This window comes from Berghia stephanieae, chromosome 1 (genome assembly GCF_034508935.2).
Source record: "Berghia stephanieae isolate SIO BIC M18660-M18661 chromosome 1, UCSD_Bste_1.3, whole genome shotgun sequence".
In the NCBI taxonomy this organism is placed as follows: Eukaryota; Metazoa; Mollusca; class Gastropoda; order Nudibranchia; family Aeolidiidae; genus Berghia; species Berghia stephanieae.
The window spans coordinates 53884149-53909216 of NC_088360.1; the positions used below are offsets into that span (position 1 = coordinate 53884149).

At 34.5% G+C, this 25068-nt stretch overlaps 2 protein-coding genes across 2 annotated transcripts in view; one reads left to right on the forward strand and one right to left on the reverse strand.

Moving 5' to 3' along the window:
- The window catches only part of LOC144977606 (acid phosphatase type 7-like), a 21216-nt gene extending 20525 nt beyond the window's left edge, over positions 1-691 (forward strand). Inside the window, exon 12 of the mRNA XM_078923001.1 lies at positions 1-691. This exon is cut by the window's left edge and continues 1466 nt beyond it. The gene's annotated coding sequence lies outside the window, so the exon portion shown is untranslated.
- A 2536-nt stretch (positions 692-3227) lies between these two features.
- LOC144977637 (acid phosphatase type 7-like) lies at positions 3228-25068 on the reverse strand. Its single transcript, XM_078923051.1, has 12 exons — positions 24803-25068; positions 20016-20216; positions 18425-18610; positions 15454-15479; positions 14347-14444; positions 12427-12492; positions 11493-11607; positions 10279-10392; positions 9270-9392; positions 8899-8970; positions 6784-6921; positions 3228-5589 (listed from the first exon to the last, which is right to left on the reverse strand). Exons 1-12 carry the CDS (start codon positions 24912-24914, stop codon positions 5440-5442), a joined length of 1401 nt encoding a protein of 466 aa, XP_078779177.1. The 5' UTR covers positions 24915-25068; the 3' UTR covers positions 3228-5439.

The following is a 25068-nucleotide window of genomic DNA, read 5'->3' on the forward strand; positions in this document are numbered from 1 at the left end:
TATGTTGTCAAAAGACTTCACGAATTGTAGTGGTTTGAGGAGTAGGGTTTTGGTGATTGAAGGGTAGAAATTACAGATATCAAAGATGATTGCATTTTGTCGTTGTTTGTTTTCTGTGTTTCTGTACCAGTTGATAACTTCAGCGGTGTTTTTCCATTGGCTGAATTCGCTTTCCTTAATTATTTTGATTCTGTCTAAGATCTGTTTGTATATTTTTCCGATTTGTGATTTGCATGGGTTTATGAGTCGGCATTGGACATTATTACGAAAGTTCGAGTATTGGTCTTTATTGGTGATGAAGGCGTAGATTGACTGTGGAATCTATTCTGTCCCTTAGCTGTAGGTTTTCGGCGATGCTTTTGTCTTCTACTGGAATGTCAAGTATCGTAGATGGTGTTTGTTTTTGTACTCTGCTTGTATATTTTTTGTCAAGTAAATTTGCGTACTCCTTCGGGGTCAGTTTGTAAAAATGAATGGTTTTGTCAGCGGCGACGTAAACATTGAGGTCTTGGGTGTATTGATCGTATGTCTCTTTTTTTTTTTAATTTTGAAATTATCATTCATTTGTCTGAATTTTATATTTCGGATGATGAATGTCATTGCGTCTTCGAATTTTCGTAGTTCAGGTATGGCTGGGGCTGGTCTGGTAGATCTTTTTTAAACTTTTGGTCTGGGTTAAGTATATATATATATATGTAATATATATAATATATATATATATATAAATATATATATATATAATAGATAGATAGATAGATAGATAGATAGATAGATAGATAGATAGATAGATAGATAGATAGATAGATAGATAGATAGATAGACAACTTACCTGTTTTATTTAAAACATTATTTCTTGTTTGTTTCTTTTGGCTAATTATTGATTCTACCTGTATTGATTAGAAATTCTATGTTAATGTATGTTTCATACTGAATTGAATTAATGGCTATTTATCCAAACCAGTAACTAGGTGACCTTTGTTGCCCTTTAGTCTTATACAATTACCTTAATTAATAGTTCAAAATGACAATAAAAGTTTTTGAATGATTGAATGATTGTTAATGATTGTTTGTGAGATTTTTATTTTATCATACCTAGACTACACAATTGGACAATCTACTAAGCTTAATTTCATTGAAAATATTTTTTGTCAGTTAAATAAAGTTATTGCGTAATGAGTGCATGTTCTCTGATGTTTAATGTATTTAATGTTATCATGTGTTAGATATATGATAAGAGTATTTTTTAAAAGTAGTCCACCAGAGCCATTAGGCTCATGTAACCGGAGTTTATCTCGGTTTCTATATTGTGAAACGGGCAATAGCAATTGCTTGCTATCCTTTGGACAGGACGCTGGTCTATCGCCAAGCACTTTCCGCCAGATCGGACAGACCCAGCTACCCATTTAATGCTGAGTGGACATGGGGGTCATAAAAAAAGTCTCGACCGCAACAGAAACCAGTGAAATGCACGATGAGAACAGGCAGGTAAAAATATGAAACAGTATTATTTAATTAGGACAGTAGATCATAATTAAAACCCAGATGGAATGAATTCATTGGGACTGAACTTGAAAACCACAGCACAACCGTACTCTGGCAGAGCTTTGTTAATAACCGCAGAGACTGAAGGCGAATTTTAATGTGTTTAGCCGAATCAAGGAACAACGGGGGTGGGGGGGGGGGGCTTATTGACAGCCGTTTACGATCCTGCTATCCCAGCACTTTTGTTTGACTCGTATCGAGGTAATTGATTCTTTTATATTATATGCTCAGTCCGTTCCGTCAAAAACATTGAATAAATCAATTTTGTATTCACTTCTGGCTTTAACTGGGAGTCAATAATGAGCGTGGAGCATAAGGAGTAGCACTGCCAACTTTTGGTTTTCATAACACTAACCTGGCTGTCCTGCTCTGATCTCCTGAAGTTTTTTATTTTCACCAAATAAAGTCTTCAATATAGCTGTTTCTTTATGAGATTGTCATAAAATAATACATTGAGTCTCGAACAATCTCATCTGCTTTTATATAAAAATAAATAAATATAATAAAATTCCCTTTATTTATCCCATAGGGGAAATTTGTCTCAAGGGTCTATTCCAAGGGAAGACTGGAATAACCCACGAGTCAGCCGCAGTGCAGCGCCGCAAATTGAGCTTGGGCGAGGTGACTTGCTCAATGTCACACAACGCAGCGGCGGGTGATCGAACTCGGTACCTTCCGGGTACGAAGCAAAGACCGTACCGTTGAGCCACGCTGCCCCCCCCCCCCCCCTCCTTTAAAAAAATATCTTGCTTCGAAACTGAAAATAAGTCAGAATTTTATAACGGCATCGATATGCCTCATTTGACAACAAATAGAAACAGCAAAAGTTTTCAATTTTATGAAACTGTAACCGTAGATTTCCGTGGACATTATGGTCGATTGCATTACAAAGTGTCATTTAATATCTAACTAGGCCACAGGAAACCGATTTTCTATGTCTTAAATCTCCTGAAAGGCGTCTTTTAATAATTACTATCTATCACTCAATATCCAAAGTACATATTAACACCTGAGTTAAGTGGATAAATCTATGCAAAGAACAAAAAGTCATTTCACTGACCTTGCTCAACATTGCTTGGTTTCATTCCTGAAGAAACATTGGAGCAACCAAACATATTTGCATATATTTACGAGTCCGATAATGAATATTTTTATAGTTTATTTGTTGGTATCATTACCCACGCCGTACGAGACATAGAGGATGTAAAACAAAGAATGGCAATAGCAAAGAATGTGTTTCATAAAATGACTCCATCCAATTGTGTCAAACAACAACATTAAGTTGAAGACCAGAATTAAAGTAGTGGAAACATATGTTATAAGTTCTCTTTTATACGATTGTGAAATGTGGACTCTTGACTAGGTGGTTAGAGGCATTTGAGATGAGTATGTATAGAAGAATGTTGCGGTTATAATGGACAAACAAGTATACGAACGAGGAAGTGCAGGCAAAGGTGAGAAAAAGAAGAAAATTGATAGATATCATCAGAAAGAGGCAGTTGGGGTTTCTGAGACATGTGTGGAGGAGAGAAAGAATAGAAAAGTTGGTAACATTTGGGATGATCGAAGGAAAGAGAACTAGAAGAAGACAAAGACTACTTCATCTGTGAAAAAAAAACACAAACCAAAACAACAGAAAAGACAGAGATAATTGATGATAAATAATTTGAATCAATGACACACCATAAGCAATATCTCTTTAATCAGAAAAATCTAAAATGTAATTAAGTTCTTATATATAAACGGATATTTGATATAATCGAGTTAAAAATCCCTTTTTCTGACCCGCAATCAAAAATAGATTACGATATTATTGAACTTTTTACACAATCAGTCTGTGTTTCACTCAGATTTATATTTTTAAAATATTGAATTAACGTTTCTATCTTCAATTAAAAAACTTATAATTTGACACAAACCTGAAATGTTAAATTCAGACCTTTAAATGAGGTGTGTAAGACATTGAGGGTAAATAAAGCAGAAAATCTGCACAAGGAAGAACAAATTTTTCAATCAAGAATGCTGATTATCTAGCATTTTTCTTTTTCTTTCTTCTTTTTTGTTGTTGTTTTATTTCCCTCTTTGCCTTATCCGAAACTAGGCCATACACCAGTTCCCACATTGTTATCTTGTCCTAGTACAAGATGAGTATTTTCCCAAACTGATTTCACATATAAAATATCTTTCTACATTATGCACATCTTGATATAAATACATTGCTGTGTGTAATTCTTTGTATTAATAGTTGTATATTCGAAGCGGATGGTTAGGAAATTAAATGATCGAGTTTGAAAAATTTCGATTCTAGTACGAGATGGGAAATTAATTCAGAATTCGTTTAAAATTGCTGGACAATAGAGAACAATTTAGAACCAAAATTATAACGGTATAGTTTTCATAGTATTTCATAGAGAGAGAGAGAGAGAGAGAGAGAGAGAGAGAGAGAGAGAGAGAGAGAGAGAGAGAGAGAGAGTGTGTGTGGTGTGTGGAGAGAGAGAGAGAGAGAGAGAGAGAGAGAGAGAGAGAGGGGGGGGGGGGTAACAAAATCAATATTATCGTCACGTTTACAATTTACATCCACCATTGCAACAGTAATCTAGGATTTGGATCATATTTTTTAATACACATTATGAATACAACTCATGGTCATCATTTTGTAAGCACATTTTTTTCTCTTAAATAAATCAATTCTCTTTGTTTTTAAATTATTTTCTTTTAGCTCAACCCATGTTTTTGGAATAATGTCTCTTGTGTCATCACTGATTTCATAGCTTCTTTAACCATTTATTATCTTAATTTATCCGAAACAACTTTGAACTGACAGATGGGGATGACTTCTTAAACTTATCTGTATTTTTAAAAGGAATTTAAAGGTATTTAGCCAACAACAACAACAAAAAAAACACATTGAGTTTTCTTCTATTCACTAGATGTCAGTTTTGATAACAAGATCATAACACAAGACCCTAGAAGCATCATTCCGGGGTTAAAAAAGCAGGCCTGCTGTGATATGGTGCGAATGTTACAGCAAACATTGATAGTTGTATCTAGCTCTAGATATATCGTATTAAAATTTGTATCAATTGAGTTCAGAATAATATTAGCTATGGAACGCAAAAAGAATGATGACAAGTTGCAAATTCGTATTTTCTGTTATTTCAAATTTTTGATTCGAAGATTGTTTCAATAAAGATACCGCATATTTGCCATATCGAAGATTCGGGATGTAATTCTCACATTTTGACGTGATCTGTCAATAGCTCATTTTACTTTATAACTTTGCGCCACCCTTTTCCCCATGATCCAATTCATTTTCTAATCTTGAAAAATAACTTTAGCCCATGCATTTTGAATTGACTCTATTCACTCTGCTTCTGAGTAAAATGTTTTACCTTTATAAACCATGTTCTATAACATTTCTGCTTTGTATTGAAAATCATGTAGCATTGTTAGGAGAATTTATCTCAATCAGTCAATTGTTTTTTCCACAAGACGGGGTAACTTCCCACACTAGTAACACGACACTGCTAAAAACAAGACTCAAGTTTTGAAACTTCTGATATCGTGATTTCTGAACAAAGTTGGTAAGTTTCATAACCATTTAAGGAATTTTAATTAAACTTAGCAAATATTAACTTAAAAAGGATGTCCTTGTTGCTCGTAAATGTTTGAATGTATCTGGATTATGGTTCGTATTGGAACAGCATAATATTGTTTTCCATATTTTTTTTTTATCTTGCACCTTATGTATTGCAGGTTTTAAAACTAGACTAGAATTAATGTACAGAAATAATTCAGAGGGGAAAATGTGATCATAAAAGTAATTTAATAATAGGAATAAATTGTAAATATCAAACAAAATGAAAGACAAACAAGGTAGGGAATATTGGTAGTGCATCAAGGTAGCCCTTCTCCTCCCTTCCTAAGAAGGTTCTGCAATTTGTTGTAAATCTCCGAGCCTCCGACAGGTTTGATGGGCGAGGCGTCATATGGGTATGATCCGTGCTTATCTTTGACGACCATAATCTTATCTATCACTGCACCACCCTAGATGAAAGGGGAAAAGGAGAAATATAGTCATAAAGCAATGAAATATTACATTTCAAAAGAAGAGTGTTGACATCTTGTGGATAAAGATAGTGCATAATGAAGAGGTTTTTAGAATGAAAAAAAAGAAATAGTAATAATATACGTGGCTTTAATGAAAGCCCGATGAATTATTTCGGATGTGTTTGGAAAAAGGAGTAATAGGGGGTAAAAGTAATGTTTAGTGTGCTGAATGTCGTAAAATTGAGCGACTTTATCATTTTTGAAAAAAAAAAGCTTCAAGGACTGAGTAGCACAATTCTACCTAGATGGTCTATCTATGATTGCTGAGAAACTTTTCAACAAAAAAATGGTGTCACTCAACTTTACGACATTTAACACAATAATCATGGGCACGGCTGGGCGGATAAACCAAATGTTACTTTAATGTCCAGAGCATGACATCGACATCAAGGATTTGCGCGTTGATTTCTACCATGTATTACCGATGTAACAGCCAAGGACAGATATGTTCATGGGGGTACTTAGTTGGTTGGATAGACATGCTGTTACTAAGTATTTGATAGAATATGTGGTGGTGTAATGGGAATAACATGTTATCAGATCTTAGCTGATTTTTGGGTTGAATAAAATAGGGAAAAGTTGCAAATTTTAAGCAAACATTACGTTAAAATGATGACTTATAAACATTTTGATATGTCCGACCTTTGATATGTTTGGGTAAATAATTCCAGACAAGTTGGTCGACGGACTAAAGTCACTCTGGCCGAAATATTTAGTTACTCTTCATATCCCTCTTATTATAATATTATTCTCTCTCTCTCTCTCTCTCTCTCTCTCTCTCTCTCTCTATATATATATATATATATATATATATATATATATATATATATATATATATATATATATATTCTTTCACCATTATTCTCTTTCTTTCTTTCGCCCCCCCCCCCCCCCTCTATCTCTCCCTCTCTCTCTCTCTCTCTCTCTCTCTCTCTCTTTCTCTCTATCTCTCTCTCTCACACACACACACACACACACAATCACTCTCTGTTTCTGCTTTTGTATCTTTTTAATTTTTCTCATTCTGTGTACATGTTGTTTAAGATACATATATTTCATTATCTCCCATAAAAAAATTCCTTCTCTATTAATTTCCCCTGACTCCCCTTTCTCAACCATAATATGCCTTACTTGGTCATCTGAGACCTGTTCCATGTACAGGTGGGTGGCATTAAACACTTTCATCCGTGTGTAACCGTAGTCATCTGACCGGAAGGCAGACCAGGCAGGCATCGTCTTGTTAAATCTGTCATGACCTTCCTGACACCCCTACGAGGATGAAAATGAATTGTCTATTTATATAGGGTTTGTTTTCCGACGTGCGTATATTTGCAGGTCTGATAAATGACTGCAATTATTGGCTTGTTTTAACATTTTTGTAATGGGCAACGTTTTGCGTTGGTTTGAGATGATTTCCATTCCAATAATGGGGCCATATCAATTTGGGTTATCAGACCTGTGTATAAGTAAATGTCGGCATTTTCATATCAACAACACACATTGCAAATTCAAATGCCTTATTGAGCATTCAATAAGCACAAAGAAATTTCAGTACAACAAATCATCTTCAACAACTTCAACAACGACTTGTAACAGTGTTATGGAAGTTGCTATTTGTTGCAATATTTCGTTGTGCCCGTTGAATGCCCAATAAGGCAATTGATTTTGCTTTGTGTGTTTTTGATTGGAAAATCCTATGCCACCGGATTGAATATTAATGCTGCTTAAAAGGGAGCAACAAGCATATCAATGAACATTTTGAACTCAAAGCCTTCTTCTATTAAAAAAAAACAACAATTTAAAACCGTATTACAATAAGCAGATTTCTAATCAAAATATATAATGTTGATGAATGGAGGGGTTTCCAGTAACCAAATTGGTAGAATAGCCCCATTACAAAAGTCCCCTAAATAGGCGACGCCCCCCCCCCCCCCCCGCCTCTCTGTCTATCCAATAGTGAATGGGTAGTTGGGTCAGTCTGATCTGGTGGAAAGTATATTGTAATAGACAAGCGTCTTATCCAAAAGTTTACAATTGACAAGCCAAATACAACGAAAAATAAGGTTCATGAAAGACATTTTTTAAAAAATATATGAAAATGTATAAACGGGAAGGGTATAATGAATCTAAAATTAATAATCATTCTTCATGTGATGATTCAAATCATATTTATCCACTTCGTAGCTCGAATTCCAAAGTGCAGCAAGGGCATATTTCACATTAAATTCAATTCCATAAAATTTAGAGGTTACTACCGTTTGCATTAAAACGTTACCTAAACGTCCACAATTTTAGGAACTGTAGATCATTTAACTATTAGCAATAGGGAAGAAAATTTATGACTGTGTATGTAACCAGTCCTTCGCAGTACTATAACGAATAGGTTACATATAGCAGGCATAATAACTGTTTTAGTAGCAGAATGAATGGGCAGATTCTTAGAATTACGGGACGTAAAAGAGCGATGATGGATGATCTTTATTGACGACCAGCAGAGTGAAACGAGAAGATCAATTGCACAAGGTATGTAGTCAGTCCTCCAGAAGAGAGGCTTTACACTTCCAATGAAATAGGAACCAGTTTTTGTGGGTATTTTTTACATCACACTCTTCTTTCCAACTGGGTATTCAGTCTTACAATAATTTAACATCGGACTTTACCGTTCTCAGCAAAACAGCAGGACATCGTTGCGATAAAGGGCATCCTGGATAAGACTATTGTTATAACCTAAATAACATACAATTAACGATTTGAAAGAAATCCACTCTTGTCATCATATGATTAACATAGAGAGGGAGCCGTGCCTTTTATAAGCAGTCTCAAAAGAAAAACATACCGATTATACAGCTTGCTGACCCCTTCGGCACGGGAATCACACACGGAAATCAAAGAATCTGTATCCGTGACTTTGATGTCACAGCTTCTTTATATAAGAACCGCTTCCGATCAGCTAAGTAAAAGTAAGATACCAGCTCTTAACTGACGGACCGACTTAGATTTCTGCTTCAACGATGGCTACAAATATTACAATTATGAGAAGATTACAATAAAAAGATTGCTATAACTAGATAACTAAAAATACAAAGTATGATTTTAAAGAAAGTCAGTTTTGTCATTTGCGGGTTAGCAAAGAGCTAGCCATGCCTCTTATAAGCAGTCTCGTTGTGTTATTGTATGACGAAAATACGACTCACTTGCCACCAAAACAAAGAAGACAATACGAATACTAGAAATATAAAGACTTACTGCTGATCCTGTAGTGATATGTACCGGTGCAGTGGGGTTGGTGTAAGGATGGCTCGTGCTGCCGTTTTTTACCTAGGATAAAGTGATTTTCAGAAATTTATCAGATGTGCACGTATCGCTTATGATGAAGATAAATGATTTGGATGCTGAGTGATGATGATGATGATGATGATGATGATGATGATGATGATGATGATGATGATGATGATGATGATGATGATGATGGTCATGATAAAAATGGACGATGGTGATGATGGTGGTTAAGATTTTAATATTGGCAATAGTTACTCCCATTCAATTAATTAAAGAAAAAACATTAAACAAAAATAACAAACGATTTTTATAACCAAAGACCGATGTAAATATCATACCTCTCTGTTATAAATTGGCCATAGTCTTTCATATGAATGTTCGTGGGCCCAGATTGCAATATCCACACCGTTGTCGTAGAAGAGCTTCTCCCACCCCAAATGGCCCAAGAAACCAGCTCGAACCTGAAATGATTGAAAGAAAACCACAATAGATACGGATGAACATTATAAATAGTCTAACTCTTTATGTTGGTAGTCTCAATTATTGGTCTAAAATAAATACATTAAAAAAAATTAAAAAGAAACAAAACCGAAAAAACAAACTATCATAAAGATAAAAATAAATTGTTTACATTACAAAATAACTGTCATATAATATTTGAACTTTGGACATTGCTAAAAATAGAGTACAATTTGTGATACTGTGTTTCCTATTTTCTCTCACAGTAGATAGTCCATTATTTATTAACATTACTATCTTTCTTCATCATGTTATGTGTTGAAAAAAATCTGCTAGGCTAGAGCCATCAATGTATTTTGGAAAAAGCATCGCAAAAAGAAAGCTTTTCGTAGGTAGCAGCACTCGATCTCATATAAAGATTTTTTTAAAACCCTTCCAACTTGTTTTCAACTAATGATAATAATAATATAATAATAATAATAATAATAATAATAATAATAATAATAATAATAATAATAAATAATAATAATAATAATAATAATAACCATCAGCATCAATATTTCAAGCAGAACAGAACTATATATATATATATATATATATATATATATATATATATATCCCATTTAACATTCATTTATATATATATATATATATATATATATATATATATATAATATATATATATATATAATATATATATATATAGTTCTAATATTTCAAGTATTATTATTTACTCAACTTCTACAATATTGTTTCGCGCATTCAATATATATATATATTCATTCATAAATACATACATACATAATAAACAAGCCAATTGATTATTCCGCTTCTAGAATAAGTTGAACGCTTTACTATTCAAGGAGTTATTTTATTATTAAAGCTTACCACGCTTTCGTTTGCTGTGCAGTCATCGTGGTCATTGTTAGAACAATACATTGGTCTGTGTCCAAATGCGATGACCCATGGCTGTTTAGCTCTGTTCTCAGGTTTGTTGGCGTCCTAGGTAGAAAATTCACATTGAACTTTAGATTAAGACACCTTGTTCAAAAAGCGTTGTGTCATTCAATATTCGACAAGTTTGAAATTACTTTGTAAAATCCTAAAATTGCATATTGCACAATGGCAAAAAATATGAATCTTCACAAATATAGGTTTCTATTTTGTGTTGACTCATACCGACGTGTTCATATGCAGGTCTGACATCTGAACATATTTATGGGCCTAGTTTAGCATTGTTGTAATGGACAAAATTTTATGTCATTTTTGAGAATTCAATAACAACGAGTCCATAAGAAATTGGGTTATCAGACCTGCCATACGTCGCTTTATACCTTTTGCATCAAATTCGTCAATTAAGAAATTGAATGGGATCTAGCAGTGCCAGATAAAAATATCCAGTGGGTGAAATGCGAATCCGAAACAAAGTTGTTGTGGATTTAATATTAGGGAATTGAAGCCTATTCACCGCAGCTATTTTATCTTATTTTATGTCTGCATCTCCTCTGGTTCATTTATTTATTGCACATGTTTGCAGGCCTTATAACCACACTCGGTTATGGGTTTGATTTAACACAATTTCCATTACAGCGATGAGCCCGTAACATTTTGGGTTATCGGACCTGCAAATAAGTACACGTCGGTACAAGGGTATCAGCTATATTTCCAGAATTGCCCTTTTTCATAAGACTCTATTTTTCCATTTTAGAAAAAAAAAAAAAAAGAAAACAACAACAACCCCCCCCCCCCCCCCCCCCCCCCCCCCCCCAAATAAAGAAAACAAAAAAATGACCAAAAAAAAAAAACAAACAAAACAAAAACAACAGCCATTAACTTTATAATATTATATTGATGGATCGAGATGAACCAAAACTTCATTGCAGTTCAGGATCTTTCATTTTTATTACAAATTGGTGAGCATCTGAGTTTATCAACATATTAAAAGGTAACGATTTTCTGGCAAAAATGGAGAAAGAAAAAAAAAGAGAGAAATTGGTGAAAGAGTGTGCCAGTGTTATGTTAATATTACTTTAAACAATATATGCACATTTTTGAAGATATTAAGAGCGATTAGGTTTGCAACTTTGAAGACAACGTCCTACCTCCAATTCCTTTTTCAGCCAATCATAATGTCTGAACATCTGATACATGCCATATTTAGGGAAGAAAAAGTATTCTGTTGCTGTCGAGATGAATCGAACTGGACCCATTTTGAAGCTGATAGAGAAGTTTGAGAAATTGAGTTGAGTTGTCGGGGTCAACTAACATTCACTATGACCTTCAAAAATGCCCGCATTAATTTAGTTATGAAGTGATATCACTGCTTAAAAGTCGAAAGAACTAGTAAACAGAACCATAAAATATGCGGAGTTGAAAAGGACGTCAAACACTTAACCTTTTCATTCTACCACTATTAGAAATACTACTACTACTACTACTACTACTACTACTACTACTACTACTACTACTACTACTACTACTACTACTACTACTACTACTACTTACTTACTACTACTACTACTATGCTACTACTAACTACTACTACTACTACTACTACTACATACTACTACTACTACTTACTACTACTACTAACTACTACTACTACTACTACTACTACTACTACTAACTACACTACTACTACTACTACTACTACTACTACTACTACTACTACTACTACTACTACTACTACTACTACTACTACTACTACTACTACTACTACTACTACTACTACTACTACTACTACTACTACTACTACTACTACTACTACTACTACACTACTACTACTACTACTAATTACTACTACTACTACTACTACTACTACTACTACTACTACTACTACTACTACTACAAATACCCCTGCTGATATCACAACGAATTTGATGAGGATGATGATGAAGTTGATGACGATGATGATGATGATGATGATGATGATGATGATGATGATGATGATGATGATGATGATGATGATGATGTAACCACATTACTCTCTAGCTATATTATATTAAAGCAAGTAAGATTCATATTTCCAGATAATACCTGTAATACATTTGCTGGTCTGTATCCCCGGGCATTCGGAAACGGTTCTTGTAATTTGAGAAGTTGCTGAAAAGTTAAGATAGAAAGAATTTTCAAAGAAAATTATTACCTTTAAAATAGCCCCGACAGCTTAGCATATATATTTAAAAGCACAAAATCCGGTGCAAATGTTGACAAGGTGTATCTGAACAAATAAAAACGTCGACCAATTGAACATCAATGATCTTAATGCCAGCAACAGCAACAAAATGGACACCCTCTTTCACTTACCAATGTATTTTTCCACATACTTCTGAAACTAACTAATATTCCCAAATCATACTCTATTTGTAAAGTTTATCGTTGTTCGATAATGTTGTGGTACGATAACTTGACATTAAGCCACAATGTCGAGATATTATTGGACAGCAATAACCAGAACTAAGTCTATGATTTTGGAATATTAGACAGTTACGGAAGTAGGTCCTCTGTGTGGTGCCCGGGTCCCTCAACATAGAGGGTGCAAGAATAGCCCAACGCCAAGCCAACGTGTCGTAAAAGGCGACCAATGGCGTGTGACTCCCCTTTTTGAGTCGCATTGTCCTCCAGGTTGGGGGTTGTCGAAAAACTCAAATTGGTACAGAAACACCGGCGGACAAATCAAATCTTTTTTTTAAACTTGGGCGATCGAAGAGTTACTTCAATGACAGAATTTATGAAGGACAATAGACAAAGCCGAAAGCAGCTGAAATGCAGAGAAGTGCTAAGACATGGAACGAGTTAAATTAAAAAAGTTATCTCAAGATAGAGAGGGATGGAAACTGTTTGTCTGTGGCATATACCCTGACCCAGATGAAAAAGGCAAAGGTGATGATGATGGCGATGATGATGATGATGATGATGATGATGATGATGATGATGATGATGATGATGATGATGATGATGATGACGGAAGCATGTGGACATGATCGTGATATATCGATTCTCAATGAAACGGCAGGTATTCTATGTAAAGTACCACTATGTCTTTATTCGTGTTAAAAGAATTCTGAGTTTGGTATTTCTGTGAGATATATGTTAACGTAATAGTTCCATTCTTGGTAATGGCACATACGATGATTATAAATAAGTATGGAACTGACCAGTACCATGTCCACCAAGAACAGGAATATAACGGCCGATACATCTGTCTTGATAGCAGGTATATTGGGACATCTAACAACAGACGTGTATTGTTGAAAATAGAAATTTGGTTTTGTGTGACTTGTGGGGACAAAAAATAATGTATTTGTCTGAAACACTTTGCATTGTGAATTCGTGGAAAAGTGGGCTGTAAATATTAATGTTCATTGTATTAATTTTTATCTATCTATTTTGAGTAGTAGGCAGAAGATTGGGTTTTTTTTCTTGAACTCTAATATGTGTGACCCACCATCTCAAAGCGGTACTGAGTCGGAATGAATTAGGTACAGGAAATTGAATCTTTAGACAGTACGAAGTTGTTGTCATTCAGTTCTTTGTTATTGTTTTTAGCCAGTCCATTTATGAGTAGTTCTCGCTAAATTTATATCACTCAGGCTATAAACGTTCAAGGTTACATAAAGTTTTGTGTGTTGGTACGTTATATCCGGCTGGCAAATGTTGTGAGTCTTTTGGCTAAGCGCAAAGCATCCATAGCCACATCAACGTGGCATTTGGGGTTGATTTCAATGGAGAATAAAGACAATTACTTAAACTGCCAACAAGCAAAACAAATTTAAAAAAAAATAAAAACCCAACAACCACAGACTTAAATTTTTCTTATAAATCCGATTCTAAATCCATTCTTCGGGGTCCGATTTGAGACAACGGGTCACTTATATGCACCACCTTTTTAATTTGTTACATGCATCAGACTTTTATTCTCAATAATAACGCTTTAGTGAGTCCAATAATACTTACTATGCATACTCATGGTTGCCAGGGCATGTCATGTAAGGTATAGATGAGGCCAATGGCTCTATCTGGCGCATGAATTCATCTCCGACTTGGGCATTATCCTGGGTTTCAACATAAACATGATGATGATGTTAGTTAAATTGCTATAAAAAGTACTGATGTAATACTGACAATAATGATGACATGTCAATAATATAAATGATGATGATGATAATGGTGATGATAATAAATTAACAGTAGTAGTAGTAATAATAATAATAATAATAATAATAATAATAATAATAATAATAATGATGATGATGATGATGATGATGATGGTGATGATGATAATGATGATGATGATTATGATGATGATGATGATGATGATGATAATAATAATAATAATTATAATAATAATAATAATAATAATAATAATAATAATAATGATAATGATAATGATAATAATAATAATAATAATAATAATAATAATAATAATGATGATGATGATGATGATGATGATGATGATGATGATGATGATGATGATGATGATGATGATGATGATAATAATAATAATAATTATAATAATAATATTAACAACAATAACAGTTGTAATGTTACGTATTACAATTATGTTAACGATAACACACACAGACACATACACACACACACACAAATATATATATATATATATATATATAATATATATATATATATATATATATATATATATTAATTAATCTTAGTGATGAGAGCGAATTAATAATAACAATAAGTTAAAAGCTTCCATTATCAAAAAATCATCTCGATATGTCTTTATTATCTGATGTGGAAATCAAGGCATGAAATCACATTCATTATATTTTAGTGGGGATTTAGATGTTCTTTTCTTTAACGACGTCCTAAAATTACTTTAAGAATTAAGTTTAAATGCAATTCTTATTAGTTGATTATGGTTGCTGGTTTGAGAGATTATAGTTGCTAGTTTGAGAGATTATAGTTGCTGTTTTGAGAGATTATAGTTGCTGTTTTTTTTTTATTGAAAATTTAAGGATAAAAACATATTTTTAATCTAACGATATTTAGATCTTATTTAATTTTAGCTGTTGATAGATATATGAAAATCATACTTACTGTAGCCATGTTATAAGCAAAATCACCTGGAACAGATTTTATAATTTGTAATTAGAATGGTACACCATACTACTGAAATAAAACAAAACGCTATTTTCATTGTGCCTTGAACACTTTTACTTCTTTATAACAATAGCTCAATGTATCACTGGCGTGAACTTATTTACAGATATAATAACCGAAATTTTTATGGGCTCATTGTTGTAATAGAAATCCTCTCATCCAAACAACATAATATCTTCCATTACAGCAATGCTAAATCGAACCCATAACTGCGTTCGGTTATCAGACCTGCTAATAAGTGCACATCAGATGTCAACCAATATTCTGAAGGGGAGATGGGTTGTCGTCTTAATTTGTGACTCCGCCCCCCCCCCCCCCCCCCCCCCCCCCCCCCGTCTTCCGCGCCTCTAAAAGTTTGAAATATAGTAAAAGATATGAGAATTGCGTTATTATAAGTTTTATTGAGGGTAATAGAGATAATTATAGCTTCTTTAGGCAACAAAGGTAAAAATGTAACTTTAACTCTCTAAAAGGGTCCCCAAGGTCATTGGTGTTTCGCATCCGTGTAAAAGTTTAACTTTCTTTAAAGGCCAAATAAGCAGACAAAAAACAACATTTTTGTCCGACTGGAACTTGGATCTGACCTTTCGAGGGTCACAAAGAGGCCAAACAATGTGAAATTATGGATAAATTCAGAATTCCCATAATATCATGAATTTGATAACTTGCAAATAACCAGAAAACTTTAATAGGATCCAAATATATCACCTAAGAAAAAATAATTGTTTTCATAGATCATTTCAAGGAGTTTATTTACGTCTTCTTTCTAAAAAAGCACGATTTTCCGGAATATAACTTAAACTGTTAATAAATTTATAACGTGTAAAGAGAACAAATAACAGCTCATACAGAGAATAACATCATTTCCAAATTGCAAATAAATCGGATCATGGTTAATAGAGTTATCGCACATTGAATTGTGTTACTAAAAATTGAACTGAAAAGGTAATCGGAAATCTAGAGCACTCTAAGAACAAAATTTGCATATTGACATATACAAAACAGGTTGCAGTTCAGTGTTACCTTCGTGCATTTGCATCGGAAAGCGGAAATCCGATTAATATGGAAAACAGCTTTGGCTTCAAGCAGCGTGGGTAAAACATGAATCAGTCTATCATTATCTTCCTTCCATTCGCATTATTTAGATTTGGTAAGACATCAATGGCCCATTGGCTGTGGCCGAAATACTCGCTTGAAAGACACTCTTTACTCTTTTCAAAGTGCTGATACAGAACATCACCTAATGGAAGGATTTTGTCAACGTCTTCCGTTTTGTATAGTTGGCAGTAGTTGGCATACAAATAGTCACATAGAGACATAGAGATATATCTGTAATGGAACATTCACGATATTTGGCAATCCATGAATAACAGGAGACATTGGTGCTTTGGTAAGGATGTTATAACGTGTACCTCACCTCATTCTCTTGTGCGGGGTGGTCGTAGATGAGACATGAGAGATGACAACAGTATGGGTCATCCATCAAAAAGCAATAAGTAAGTACTAGAATGTGGTTTGTTCACCAAAGCGAGCTTTACAAAACAGCATTAATTTCTTCCAACAGTAACAAAGACATTTTCTTCAAATTCTGTTGTGTACAAAACAAATCTGATTTTTTTTAAAGTTTATCGCAGCGAAGCGATTTACTTATGTTGCTTCACTGAAATGTCAAATCTCTCGTTCCGCTCTGTTTCGCGGCTGATATCAGTCACCTCTTTATAATTGTTTTTTTTTTTTTTATATTGTCGCTCCGATCCGTCCTGCCCGCTTTGTCGCAGTGCGGCCTTGAGCCTAACGAATGTGACGATTTTCCTGTAGCGGATAGGAGAGGGTTAAACATTGACTTTTTGATATATGGTACACTTCAACATAATGCCATTTTGAGCATGGAAGTCACATTTATTAGCATATTATTATCAGTAGTGTTGCCAATTCATGAGGTAAAACTTTACTGAACATATAGACCAACTCCTTTCTTAGCGCTGAATTACAGTAAAATGACGTACCTACTTACTTTTATCCATTTAGCAGGTGATTGGAAAATAAACTGAGGGTGTTTTTTAAATACTGAATGTTATGAGTAAATTTCCTAAACGCACAGCATCAATAGAATTTAATGAGAACTTCTCATAGAAATGGCTAAAAACAATAACAAAGAAACCGAGTGACGTCAATTTCGTTCGAACTATCCCGAAATATTTGCTTACTGTAGTTTATCAAATAATAAGGGAAGGCGGTAGTAATGTAAGGGACGGGTGCACTTTGACCAAACTTCAATAGAAATGGGGGGGGGGGGGGAAGGTGGGGGGGGGGGGGGGTAAAGAGAGGTGGAGGGTGGGGGGGGGGGATGCGCAATTTGACCAAAGACGGCAAAATTTAAAGTTTTAGTCACAGCAGAGCCTTTAATCAATGTTCACCGGGACAATTCGTGAACTGAAATTCAATAGAAGGGGATGGGTGGGAATAAGTTTCTTCGGGTGCGCATAAATTCTGAAAAAAACAGGGGGGGGGGGGTCGTTTATTTGATACAGTAGTTGAGTTAAATCTGACGCAACTTATGTTATAATAAACTAAGATCAATCGGTAGGGACTTTCTGGAATAAACTTTTACTCTACGGGGAGTATGGCCTTAAAGAACTACTTTGTAGATTTGAGATGATGATCCATGATAACCACTACAAAATTATTCAGACTGTTAAGAGATGTATTGTTTTGCCTTGGAACTTTGCCCTTGGCACTATGATTTTGTCTTGTACTCATGCACAAGAGTGAGAACATCTTTTTAAAAAAACAATCTTTTATAATGGCATAAGCAATGAGCTATTAACATATTTAAACCATCGTAAAGGAATTATAGCCTCTTATAGTTTATATTAAAATTTCTTGTTGGCGCAAATGTATCACTCACCAACATGTAAAACTGCGTCGTACATTCCGGTTGCTGCTTCCAGTTGCAACCGAGGTAAGGACTGAGCGTTAGCATTTCCAAAATCCCCGTATATGGCCAGACGTGGACTCCAATTATTTCCAGCAGGCCACGTCGTAAAGGACAACACATCAGAAAACCCCTCGCTGTAGCTTCCGACAATGTAGACTGAAAGTAAAGAGAAGTTAATTCATGACAACAAGAGTCTTCCTCTATGGTGTTTATCTTATCACTAATTATCTTTTACATACTGACATACTAATGCAAATTTTGCCGTGCTTCAACAAAATTTGTCGGGCTTCACTGCGTTGACAATCGGGCTTATCCACTCCAATCTTTCCTGTACCGTCGGTACAATGTCATTGTTCCTTTCTGTCTCCAGACATTCCATCACAATCTGTCCATCATCGTTTGTCGCTGCCGGCCAGGTCCTCATCTTCCTTCTAACTAAATGATAATGGTGAAATATATTACATAATATGTGATTCACCACCCCAGTTTCATGATGGCACAACGAAAAAGTGATCAAAAAGAATAAAACAGAATTTAAAGTGATAAAAAATGGCAGAAATTAACTTTATCAACTAACTACAAATTATGTCTAATGCAATAATTTATTTATCCACAAAGTGCTCTTTAGTGCTATCTAGATATCTCATCTCGACAACAACTCTCAAACTCGAGATTTCCAATTTGACAAGATGTCAAGTTTAAAAAGAATTCGAGCTTTCATATACGCAATATCCACTAAAAGTGCTCGAAGCGCTTTACAAAGAGTCCTTGACCAACAACAAGTATCATTTAGAAAGAGATATGTTAGGGGATAATAAAAAAATTCCCGACAGAGACAAAGCTATTAACATTCTACACATGAGAACGTTGAGAGAATGTAAAGAGCCTTTTCCAAGGACTTAATTATGCCTCGAGCGAGGCTTGAATCCAGGATCCGAAAGCGAGTGTCATACCACATAGCCGCACAATGTTCAGGTTAGAGTTACACGATGCCATTCTATGTTGTTAACATTTTCATTCGTAAATATTGTAAAAATAAAAACAATCTATTGAGGCGCCGACTGTTTAGACTCGCATATGCCTGGGCTGAATAATGACTGTACTTAGAGACTGTAGTTAGTGATAAATTGCACAAACGTAACTGAATGTCCAAATCGGGTATTATGTCTTGGTGAGCCAAGTGTTGAAAGGCGAGCTTAAAGTAAAAGTTACGAATTCTTTAATGAAATTGAAGTGACTGCATTTAATATTGGTACTGAAGTCATTCTTTGTAATAATACTAATAAACTTAATAGACAACTAATAATTTCTTACTATAAATTCAATTTTCAGCCTTTAAATACACCCGACATAATACATTTTTGAAGCAATATTTCAATAATGGGACTTACACAACGTGTACTTATATGCAGGTCTGATATCCCAATTGTTATGGGCTCATTGTTGTATTATTGGGAATACTCTCAAAACAACGCAAACTATTGTACATTACAACAATGATAATCAAGCCCATAATTGCGTTCCGATATCAGACCTGCAAATATTTGCACGTAGGACTTACAGTATACTGTGTCAGCATCAAGATCATCAAGGACAACTTCATGGATGTACTGTGTATGATGGGCTGAGCCTCCGTCCACGAATTTGGTACTCTTACCACTTGCTAGGCTTCTAAGCCCACCTTTGTTCTTCCCGTAGAAAACTAGGGAGTCTTTGGTATCGTCAAACGTGCTCCATACAACAATCATCTGATTGGCTGAGCCTGACAAATGTGGTGAAGACAATAGTGGTTGTAGTTGACGAGATGGAATCTAGTGTTAATTAATGGTTGTGTTTGTGGTAACAACAACTATGATGATGGGTTTTGATGCTGAGGATGAGGAGTAGGAGAAAGAGGAGGAGGAGGAGGAGGAGGAGGAGGAGGAGGAGGATGATGATGATGATGATGATGATGATGATGATGATGAGGAGGAGGAGGAGGAGGAAATTATCTTCAATCCCTCGGCCAAGCTTTAAGAACTGTATTATTTAAACAATCTAGATGCCACGGCAATCTCCTTATTCAATCCCTCTCCCTTGCTTGTATTTATAATAATAATAATAATAATAATAATAATAATAATAATAATAATAATAATAATAATAATAATAATAATAATAATAATAATAATACATGGCATTTATATCGCGCATTTTCATCACTGTGTGATGCTCAATGCAATGCACGTTAAAATAAATACATAAAATTTACAATGATATCAAAGAAATACGTTTTGGCAGTTGATGAGAGAGTGCATATATAAACTACAGTGGAACACACTTACATAAGCACATTCCTTGCCTTACTTCCAGCTGTCTTATGATAAATTGAACTAAATAAACTATGCATTACCACATTTAATTGACCAGTAGATATTTCACAAATCAAATCATGGAATTCGTTACACACTGTCAAACCCGCTATTTTTAGCATATCTGGTTGGTTTCTTACAATAGAATGAATGGATTTTGCGGTACACTGCTCTAGTCGTATGATTGGTTTTCACTAAAGTTACAGTTTTCTGTGTTACTACGATTTACCTGATGAGTCAAACTGGTGAGCATTTTACTTAAACGCATATCAATGTGAAAAACATAGTATATGGTCGCTTTGTTTAGCATTACTGCTATTGTTTTCTGAGTAATGAGTCTTCGTACAGTTCGAAACAATAGGGCTAAAGGACAAGGGGCGGGGTTATGTTCTCCCCAACTACGAATATATATATTGGCTACAAAACGCTTCTCTTGTACTTAGACGGTTCACTGAAAATTAGCCTATTAATGACGTTATCGACATGTATATTTGTCCGAAGTACGCTTGATTAATACCATCAAAATACTGATGAAAAGGAAACAATTTTTTCACAGCCTACCGAACATTACTAACTCATCTCGTAACTGACTGAACGTACATTTTCAAATCTTAATGCTATCCCGTTCATATTCTCTCTCTCTCTCTCTCTCTCTCTCTCTCTCTCTCTCTCTCTCTCTCTCTCTCTCTCTCTCTCCCCCCCCCCCCTTTTTCACATTTTTGTTATATTGCATCGATCGACTGATTGGTCGATCGATTACTAGGAAATCCAAGAACCTCAGCTTCCTTAGATATCAATTTTTTCAAAACAAAAAAAAAGAATTGTATTGAATGGAAATTAGAACGGTAAAGTTATTACGAGCGAAAGTCTAATTATGTGAAAATATATAGATCTATGTTTCCTTTTGTTTTGAAAGAATATTTTATTCATTTTATTTTGTATCCTTTATCTACCTATTCGCATGTATTATTCATCTATTTGTTATCAAAATGCGCTTGTAAATGGGACTGTCTATGATTAATTTGAACTTGAATTTATGCTCTGATCAAAGAATAATCTACTCGTAACTTCCGAAAAGTGTTTGAAATTATAATTTATTCATCTGTAACCAATAGGTGAGATATGATATGAACCTGTCACTATTTTGGCCCTTTATAATTTCCTCAATTAACCTCAATCGAGTAAAGGTAGATTGCTCGCCTATATGAAGTTCATACCTAGGCCACAAGAAACGCTTGTTTTTTAAATGCACTTTTTCTTCTCTACTTGCTGCTCTACTATACAGAAATCTCCATATTTTGAAATGATTACTGGATACATTAAACATACAATGAGGATTTGCATGCCAGCTTTAATTCCGTCAACAAAATAAATTGTTGCGTATTGACTGACACATTCGGGAAAGCGTGACAGAAATATGGAAAGGTGTGGATGAAACATTGGTAGAAAAAAATTGAAAATAAAATACAACAACAACAAAAAAAAAGAATTATCTATCCCCAAATAAACGCCTACTAACAATTCGGTGTATTGCATTTTGATTTTGGCTAGAAAACCGTTATTGTATATATCAATCAATTACTAGTAATCTTGTAATTTTAAAAAGAAGTTTCAAGCTTAACGACAGGTTTGGGATCATTTTTTATACATCAATATATGAAGGAAATTTTTTATAACCTAATATACAATGCGCTTCGTCAATGTACGGCAATAATAATTTAAACATTTCAGATTTCTTTTACGTATTTGACGAACAATGGAATTGACAAAAATCCAATGTGTGAGATGATTGAAGTAAAAGTAGTTGGACCATCACACATTTTTGACATCACCCGAGATCGATTCCCTTCCAGTTGCATGTGAGGCGAGTGCTCTACCGACAGAGCTATCCGGACCACGTGAGATGATTGAAATGGTTTGGAAATGGTTGCAAGGTGAGATTTAAGTCAAAGTGATTCTAAGCTGCTAGAGGCTGCGGACTGTAAAAAGTAATAAACAAAAATGAAATAACAGCCTCAAAAAAAAAAAAAAAAAAAAAAAAGAATAGATACCAATCACGGAACGTTTCGGGCTCAAAACCCTTCTCCAACCAACAACAAAAACAATGAAAGCATAAACTATATTACTAAAAAAAACTTTATCGACCCAAGAAAAATATTTGGTACGCAACGAATTATGTATATATATATATATATATATATATATATATATATATATATATATGTTTTTGTTTTTGTTTGTAAGGGTTTTACGACGCTTGCAACACATTTAGGTTATATCAGCGCCAGTAAAAAGGAAGAAAATTGGATAGTAAAAAGTTCTAGAATTACAATTAAAGCATCCAAGAAAAAGTAAGACAAAGGGGAACTGAGAACAAATAGGGATCACATGCAGATTCCAAGAGCAAACCATCAATGTACTTAGTTTGAGATCACCTATAAGTCTCATCCGGACATAAGCACAAAATCCAACAAAGAGGAATACACTCAAATGCTTACATTATACATTAAAAATAACAAACATAATAATACATAACAGAGACGATTTACAAGGAAAAAAATATCATCTCCCAAAACAATAACTATGCATTTGACTGTTTCCCTCCCAGCCAGGACTCCGACCAGGGCCAGGACAAAACCAAGTAATCTCATTCCAACTCAAAGACAGAAAGCATGTTGGAAAACAGATATAAGGAGATAGAAGATACAGTATGTACCCCACTGCCCACTATGGGAGGTCAGGAACCCCACCCAGTATATATATATATATATATATATATATATATATATATATATATGTGTGTGTGTGTGTGTGTGTGTGTGTGTGTGTTTGTGTATAGACTGAATGCAATGTCATGGCAAAACTGTAAACAACTTCAAAAGTAAAAGTCCTGTGCCAAAAAGCCGGATTGGTTTCAAATTGTTTTAGGACTCCGGATCGATTATTGTGAATTTTATCACAAGGATGCATTTCCTTACACGGCCAATGCGTAGAACACAATGAAGATCGATATTATCGATAAAGCCAATTTTAACATGTTAAACAGACCGGGATCTTTTATTGATTTTCATTCAGGCTGGCAAAAAATATGAAATAGTTCGTATCGGACACAGAATATAAACACTTATAATACGTCTGCTGGTTATTGCACAATTAACCACGTCTCTGGATAATAATATTATAATACATTATATTAATAAACAGTAAGCCTTATTTATTGTTAGCCACTCTGGCGAAGACACAGTAACCTTAAAAGAATAATGAGCTTGCCTGTATATATGTGTATGTGGTTATTTATATGTATGTGTGTGTGTGTGTGTTGGTTGTTGTTGTTTTTGTTGTTGTTGTTATTGTTGCTGTTCTTGTTGTAGTAGTAGTAAATGGAGTGAATGAATGAATGAAGGAGTGAGAGAAAGTTAAATAGAAAAATAGATAGAGTAGTCAGACAGTTAGATAGATCGATAGTTAGATAGACAGATAAATAGACAGACAGACAGACAGACAAACAGACGGATAGATAGATAGACAGACAGACAGACAGACAGACAGACAGACAGGCAGGCAGGCAGGCAGGCAGACAGGCAGACAGACAGACAGACAGACAGACAGACAGACAGATAGATAGATAGATAATTTCTTATTGTTGTTTTACGAGTCAGATGATCGATAGATTTTCCCCTAGTTGATCTACGATGGTATGCTGTTAAAGTAAAATCCAAACCTGTTCTGCCCGCCAGAACAATTGTAAACACTATACAAAGCTATGTGTAAACTTTGACGTTAAGGGGAATTCACGAGAACTAGGTTAATCACTTTGGGTCTAAAATCAATAACATGTAACTGGGTGACGTAATCTTCATTCATTCTTAGTTTACAACAGTTCGTGTTTTGTATATGACTGGGTATGATTATTATCTATCATTTTATTATAAGTATTTAACAGATAGAAAATGATAATAATGAAAATTTTAGTGATATGATTGTAAACATGTCTTACTTGATGATATATGAATCTGTTGTGGTTTATACTGAACCAGGCCACAGGCGAACTGAAGTCCAGCCACAAAACAAAGGAATAATAACTTCGTGTGAAATAGTAATGAAGCCATGATCGTTTCTCTACAATGCTGGATTCTGTTTTGCTTTCCTTCCTTTGCTGTATACTCTATCTCTACGCGTTGCAATGATATTGCCACATGACAGTCACACGCTGCTATAATATTATATTTGTAAACACGTGACGGTCGACTTCCCCCACTACAC